Genomic DNA, 7,986 nt, shown 5'->3' with positions numbered 1-7,986 from the left:
TATTTATGTGTAAAAATAATTCCGATATGTAACACTTAACTTTGTTTAATATGATAATTAATTAATATTAAACATGTTTCTAAATGTTTTTTGGTCAGTTCTAATGCATGTATTTCATTTTATTATCAATAAAAATAATTTTATTTATTACACTTATTTTTTAATTTGATTATTAAAAGTATCATAAATGTGTCTAATTTTTTATATATTTTTGTAATTTTTATATTTATTTCTATTTTAAAAATTGTATTACCTAATTATGACTTCATAGGTTTATCAATTTGATTTGGATGATTGAATTGCTTAGCCACCACTTTGATAAATAATGCTTTTATTTTTTAGCTAGTTTTGAAATATATGTGTTCATATCGTTAAAATATTAACATAGATCTAATTAGTACTAGTTATTGGTAAAAAATAACTTAAATATAAGATTTAATAGGAGAAATGGGAGTTAATACCTTTAAGTATAAGACTTAATAAAAGGGAATTAAATGAGGTGGAAAGTAATAATTGAATTTACATTTTCAACCCTTATAATTAGAGGTGTAATAAATAAAAAAATATGGGCATTTTAGTAACTATCAAAAGTTGGCAATAAATCTGTAATAAAATGACTTTCTTGTCCTTTATCAAACAAAGAAATAGAGAGTAATTTTAGTTCAAAAAAACTTCCACTTGCATCTACACTTTTATATATAGTATAGGTCATTTTTCTTTTGTTCATTAAAAATGTAATATTTAAATAAAGGGAATTGAATGAGGTGAAAAGTAGTTTAATTTACAATTTAAACCTTACCATTAAATCATCGGTTTCATTTTGGCCCCAAATTACTATTTTTACAAAAAAAGGTTGAAATGGTCAAAGAACTGTTGATCCGAATGGTTTAACCATTAACGTTCAACCTGGTTACTAGTTCTTGGGTTGCTTTCAAACTAATTCCAAAATTTTTATTTATTTAAAAAAAAGAAATTAGAAAATAAAAAAATTGGTAAAAGAAACTTTCATATCTCAAAATCTTGTTCGATTATTCCTAATAACCAAAATTAGTTAGGGTTTTTAGTTATTTTATTTTGATTTTGAGTTTTCTCATTTATGCAATTATTTTTAAATTGTAATAACAAAAAAAGTACAACTACAATGAAGAAATTGAAAAATCGATACAAGAGATAAGAGATTAAACACCAATCTTTTATTAAAATCTGAGATACACCAATGAAGCAAATGATTTGGGAGTTGAAAGAGATTTAGAGAGATGAGAAATATGTAAAAAGTGGGCAAGCAATGTTGTAGCAGCGGCATTGATGAACAAGGAGATAGCCATCACTGAAGATTCCTTCTTCTTTTTCTTAGGGCAAATATTTCTGCAATAATTCTCGATGAATATGGTGACAACCACCTCCGGAAATGCTTCATTATCTTCTTCTTCCCTTTCTTTTTTCTCCTTCTCAACTTTAATCAGCTACCTCCTTTTCAAAGTCTAACACTCCCTCTTATAATAATGTAAATATATAGTAGGCTTTAACCTAATCCTAACCTAATGGTCAAAATAAAAAGTTACATTATATTTTATATCTTACCGGTTTAACCCATTCAAAATGAATGGTTGAACGACTAACTTGGAAATCGGAAACCAAAGCGGTTTTATTTCTCGGTTGGTATTTATAACCTTGATTTTAGTCAAAAGAAAGTTTCATAATCTTATTTATATTTTGAACAATAGTGTAAATATAAAATTTTATATGTGTTCAAAATTTTCTATAATCTTTTTTGTATTTTTGTGTATAAAAAAATTCTAATATGTCACATTTACTTTTTGTTTAATATGATAAATACATGATATTATACATGTGTTAGAATGTTTTTTTACAAAATTTATGTATTTTTATATTTTATTAATTTTTATTATTTATTTAGGACATTAAAGGTTAACACATTTAACCCAAAAGTTGAACTATTTATTATTAATTTTTATATTTCATTTTTCGTTAGTTCTAAATTATGAATTTCATTTTCATTATGAATAAAAATAATTCTTGTTTATTATTAAAGGGAAAGTTGGGTTTTGAAGAAAATTTATACATCACGTGGTGTCATGTGTGTATGAATTTCGATGGAACATTAACGAATATTAACGGCAGAGATAGAGCTAGTCAATTGTTAGAAAACTTAAGGGTACTGCAAGACAATATCTAAATAGTAAAGGTACAACTTGTCAATTTCGTTAACAGTAGGGATAGTTTAAGAGATTTACCCTTTTTTAATTTGATTGAAAAAAAATATCATTAATGTGTCTAATTTTTTTGTAATTTTCTATATTTATTTATATTTAAAAAAAAATTATTATCTAACTATGATTTCATAAGTTAACCAATTTGATTTGGATGGTTGAATTTCTTAGCCACCACTTGAATAATGAATGGTTTTGTTTTTGAGTCAGTTTTAACATATTTGGGTTTATATTAAAAATATTGACATAGATCTAATTAATAGCATTTATTAGTGAAAAATAACTTAAAATATAGGATTTAATAAGAAAAAATGAGATTTAATACCTTACCTATAAGACTTAATGAGAGGGGATTAAATGAGGTGAAAAGTAATAATTGAAGTTACATTTTCAACTCTTACAATTAGAGATGAATTAAATACACAAATAAGGTCATTATAGTAGCCATTAAAACTAGCATTAAAGCTATAATAAAATGACTTTTACCCTTTTTAAAATAAAGAAATGAAGGATAATTTTAGTCCAAAAAAAGTTTCACACTACATCTACACTTTTATATATAATATAGATTTAATAATAGTTGGCATAGAATTGTTATTTGAAACTATTTATGATTGAAACAGGCATATCTAAAAAATGCATTGAAATAGAAGATTGGATTGGATTGGCTATACACTAAAAACCATAATTCATAAAAAATTGGCCAAAACTGTCTGAACGGTTGGTTTAATCAAAATGTTGATAATAACACTTGAACTCAAAACCTCTTATTCATATATATAATCTTATTACCATGGATCCATTTTTTTTATTTGCATTCATTTGTTCATTTTTACTCTATTTATTATTTTAATACACATGTATTAAAATATGAATTAAGAGACTTGAACCATATGCAAATATAATACTATTTGTTAAATATTTAATATATAGTATTTATTTGAATTATAGTATATATATATATATATATTCCACGTTATCATGATTCAACATCAAGTTTCACCATGATTGAATCTCTGACCCATAAACTTTTTCTTTTTCCGATTCTATTATTCTATTATTCTATTATTCTATATCTATATCTGATCCAATTCTCTAAACATTGAGTATATATGAAATAACTCCCACATGTGATGTAACAATATATATCTCGCACCCATTTGTATTAATCAACCCAAAAGTTTCAAACACAACGTAGTTGTTGCTCGTTTCTTGGTTTTTCCGTTAAACCACATATATGACATCAGATAAAAGAGACCGTAAGATGGGAATTCGCATCTAACATTGCCTTGGTTTTGAGGCCCATTCTAGCCATCGGCCGGTTCACTGACCCGGTCCATGCAGGATTTTCCAGCCTTAGGCCCTTGCCATTTACAAGACCTGGATCGGTTGGTTCTCTGACCCGGAATCCTTGGCCGGGATCGGGAGGGAAGCTGCAAGCTGGACTTTGATTTGATAAAAATGGAACGGTCCAACTGAAGGGTGTTTTGGCCTGTTGGGTATTTACCGAATTACTGGCGTAAAACTATAAAAAGGATCAACCGCGCTTCGAAAAACGGAAAAAAATTCAAAAAATCGATTTCGATCTGCCCGCCATTCCCGCGCGCGCGCGCGAGAGAGAGAGATTCTACGTTCGCTTGTCCGAAACATGGGAGCATTTCCATGCCTGCGCGAACGTAAGGCTGCAACTGCTCTCCTCCTTCTCTCCTCCTCCTCCTCCTCCTCCTCCTCCAACAACTCTTCCTCTCTGTCTTCAAATTACTCTTCAAGGTAATTCACTCCACTGGAATTCCTCCTATGATTTTTATGAATTTCTCATCTCGCTTTCTTCTTCTTCTTCTTCCGTCTCCTCCGCGTCCTGATTAAGCTTATCATCTGTTCCACTGTTTTACTTTTATCTTCTCTTTAGGTGCCTCTCCAATGAGTCCTACTCAAACAACTATACCATCAGTTCAGATGGCAAGGAGGAATCGTCTCCAAGCGGTTCGAATTCGAAGTCGTGCTCTTCATCTCTCACGAATGAAGGATCTTCTGAAAGAAATGAACAGTTTCCGCTTAGAGTTCTCGCAGCTGCAGCTCGGTGTCATGAAATCAAGCTCAAGGTGATCAGATCCGTTTCATGGCTCACTTGTTTCGTTTAGGCTTAATTTTGTATTATCTGTCCGTAACTGCTTGGAGTTTAAGATCCGATCTTCGACTTTGAACCTTATAATTTAGTTAGTTTCATTCTTTCCGCTTCAGATCGACGTGCTTTTTGAATTTAAATTACTTGAAGCGAATCGTAATCTGCAGATCTGAATACATTTTTCATATATAAACCAGTTATGGATTTCGGTTAGTAGGATGGTCTTTCAAGTTTCGAATCCTCCCTACCTTCATTTCACCTACTTATTGTTCTGGTTTATGCCTGCTTTGAAATCTTTCCGAGTAATTCCGTAGGATCAGTTCTTCTCTGCTTGATTTGAATTCCGATTGCTCTATATACCGATCTAATATTTCGGAATGGTTTGCTATTTTAACTAATTCTGAGCGTCCTTCAGATGATTTATAAAGAGTTTTACGTAAATTTAATTATTAAATAATCTGTTTAACTACTTCGTATCTCTGTATATCATTTTAAGCTTCTTCTAATAGTCCAAACCTATCAAACAGTTCAATATTCTGGGATCTCACGCTCAACAGATTCATCTAGAGTTCTAGAGTAGTTTTCTGATCTGATCCTGCGCAGGCCGTGAGAAGACGACGTTCGAAGAACTACAAGAAGACCGACAGCAAAAAAATGATCTCCGGCGTATGGGAAAAACCTGTAATTCTAGCTCCAGCAACTGTGTCAGAAGTTACAGAGGTTTCGTCTCTCTCGAGTGCATCCAGCAGCGTAGCTTCAGCCCTACCAAACCACCGTCTAATAAGACTTGGGAAGAAGTTATCACTGATTCAGGAACGTGGTGAAGAGCGTAGAAGACAGAAAATCAGTTCGGGTTGCCTCCGGCGCCGAGCGGAGGCCATCATGAAGTTTCTTTCTGTTGGTTGCGCTTCTGAGGTTCGGATTCGCCAAGCGCTCGGAGACAGCCCTGATACCAGTAAAGCTCTTAGAATGTGAGCCCTCTCTCTCTCTCTCTCGTCCTGCTCGATCACTCTACTCTAGTCTTTAGAACTTGACACGTTGCATGTGGCGTGTGGTTTGCGGCATGCACGCTTGTCGTCGAGTGTTCTAACTTCTAAAGTGCGCCATCGGAGCGTAATGCGCACTGATCCTAAGAAGTTATGATCACGATAATAGTTCATGGTTGGCGATGGTGACTTATTATGCGGTATGCCTTGTGCGTGACAGACGGTAACCTATCCCAATAAGGTACAACAGGGGTCGGTCCAATTCTTTGGCCATGATCTGTGAATAATGTCATCACCGTTAGATCAAAATCGGACAGTGATGTTATCTCTTTTGTTGTTAATCCAATAATCCATATCGTACATCTTCTCATGATGTCGACGATCATCTGGCATGCAGGTTGGTAAAGCTGGAAGAAATTAAGCGATCAGGTGCAGGTGGTCGTACGGACCCATACATCTACACGGTAATGTTATCACGTCTAATTTATTCTTCAAGAAGGGTATTTACGTAATTTGATCAATCAGTATTAGCACTGCAACTTGGGGAGGCCCCAATTGGCCTATCCGGGCTTCTGCACGGGCTGGTATGATACTTTGGGCTTTGGGCTGGGCTTGGGCCTTGATCTAAACAGGTTGGTTTGGTTGAGGCGTAGTCTGAGCCAAATTCAACTTGGCTGATCTAACCTAAGTCTGTTTAAACAAATAGATAGATGTATTTATTAATGAAAGTTATACATATTTTAAGTTTATTCTGCTTCTAAATTAGATTATGAATGACTTCAAAAATATGTTCATAAATTCTTTTATAGCTAAACAACCTCTTTAGGTTTAACCAAGCCCAACCCAATCCAACCCGAGTCCAATCCCAGTTCAAATTGTCTTGGGTTATGTTCCGATTGGCCTGGATTGATAAATTTGGACTTCACCTCAAATCATCCAGGCCAGATTCAAGCCCAAGATTTGCATCTTAGGCTGTGTTTGGTAGCAGTGCAAATTTATTTGTACTGATGCAAAATTATGGCAGTGTAAATGTTTTGGGTGTAAATTTTGATTTATTTTTGTTTTGAATTTTACCTTACTTTGTTTAGTTGTAGTACAGATGAAGTAAAATAAGACCTAAAACAAAATAAAGTAAAATCCAAAATAAAAATTAAACCAAATATTATATATTTTTTTCATTTACACTCCCATGCAGTTGTACTAGTGCAAATAAAATTGTACTACAACCAAACACAGCCTTAGGGTTAGGCCTAAGTTGACCCCTCAATCAGATCCAACCCTTGCACTCCTGATCAGTATATGTCGCCACCATCGAGTCCGTGGTGTCAAAACTTTATGCTGAAAGTTGATAACAGCCATTTGGTCTGTTGAATTCAAAGATAGTTGAATAGAAGACTTTAGTCGTATCTGCATGACAAAGATTCACAACTACCTTTTCCTTCTTTTTTTTACCTTTTTCCTTCCAACCAAACACGGCCTAAACGATTATTTTGAAAAAAATTCCTTTAATATATGTTCTGATGATTGATGAACATGAAATTTTCACAGGTGGCAGATGCAGCAGTATCCAGGAGCGATGTAGACTCGGATTGACCGAGTCTTCACGTAAGTTGAAAGTTTTGGGGCCTACTCAAGAAAGGTAATAGAATAAGGGGTCATAGGTAACAAACCTGACTAACACAATGGGCCAATTGTTAATTGATTTGACGAGAGTTTCTCTCTTTAATAGAGAAAGGCAGACCCCTCGGATACGCAAGTGTAGAGTCATATGATGTTCTTGTAGTCTGAAGATCTTTACCATTTACCAGCAACAATATGTAATAGGAGGAAGATATGGATGCTCAATAAATCAATAATAGAAATCTTCTTTCAAATAGAAAAAAAAAAAGAAAAAGAAATCTTGATGCTTTTCACATATGAACTGTTTTTTATATGCATTTTATTATTGTAGTACTTGCCATAAAAAAAAAAATCATCGTAGTACTTAAATAATGTAGGAGACTTGAGAGAGGGAGAGACTCAATGGATATATCTATCCTTTCAGAATCAGATGGGACGGCTCCATAGTCCATTGCAAATCCTGATTAGCTGGAACCATTAGCCGCGAAGATAACCATGAAAACAACTGGGCTCTGTCCTCTTTATAAATTTATTGGTTGAGATCTAATCTTCATACTAGATTCAGCTGCATGCATATGAACGGTTAGGGCTTGGGTTACACCTAAGGTTTTTGAATCGCCGTTGATTCGGACACTCGGACCGTTTGGCCTGGGAATCGTTCATACAATCGGTTCTATTTTATTTCAGATTCAGGTTTTGGTCAAAAACCGTTGAAAAAGTCAATAATTTGTTGATCTAGGTGATCAAACTGTCGATCTGTTCAATGGTTTTAATCGTTTTTTATTTTTAATTTTTTTGTCAGAACCAAGGTTTTTAAAAACCAACCGGTGACCGAACTGGTCAGAGGTCCGGTTACCGATTCAAATGGTCTGACCGTTCGACCCGAACGGCCGGCTCGTTCTGACAAAAAAAAAATAAAAAAATTGGAAAATGGTCAAAACCAAAATCAATGGTTTTGGGGGAAAAATCGGTTTTGAAGGAAAACGGAACCGATTAGGTGACCGCTTCCCGGTTTTTCCAGTCC

General features: G+C 33.7%; 1 protein-coding gene across 1 annotated transcript; it reads left to right on the top strand.

Moving 5' to 3' along the window:
* The first annotated feature begins 3,814 nt into the window (after positions 1-3,814).
* Positions 3,815-7,224, top strand: LOC104597369 (uncharacterized). Its single transcript, XM_010258840.2, has 5 exons — positions 3,815-4,001; positions 4,141-4,333; positions 4,960-5,327; positions 5,740-5,806; positions 6,891-7,224. Exons 1-5 carry the CDS (start codon positions 3,880-3,882, stop codon positions 6,933-6,935), a joined length of 795 nt encoding a protein of 264 aa, XP_010257142.1. The 5' UTR covers positions 3,815-3,879; the 3' UTR covers positions 6,936-7,224.
* The last annotated feature ends 762 nt before the right edge of the window (positions 7,225-7,986 follow it).

This window comes from Nelumbo nucifera, chromosome 7 (genome assembly GCF_055504915.1).
Source record: "Nelumbo nucifera cultivar China Antique chromosome 7, China Antique-T2T, whole genome shotgun sequence".
Lineage (NCBI taxonomy): Eukaryota > Viridiplantae > Streptophyta > Magnoliopsida > Proteales > Nelumbonaceae > Nelumbo > Nelumbo nucifera.
Note: the sequence above shows the minus strand (reverse complement) of the source record. Positions and strands in the feature narration are given on the sequence as shown.

What these genes read in the sequence shown, in the direction of transcription:
- LOC104597369 (XM_010258840.2), top strand. Translation starts at nt 3,880, where the DNA reads ATGGGAGCATTTCCATGCCTGCGCGAACGTAAGGCTGCAACTGCTCTC. An exon ending in GTCATGAAATCAAGCTCAAG is followed by an intron (nt 4,334 to 4,959) that starts GTGATCAGATCC and finishes GATCCTGCGCAG; the next exon opens with GCCGTGAGAAGACGACGTTC. An exon ending in ACCAGTAAAGCTCTTAGAAT is followed by an intron (nt 5,328 to 5,739) that starts GTGAGCCCTCTC and finishes TCTGGCATGCAG; the next exon opens with GTTGGTAAAGCTGGAAGAAA.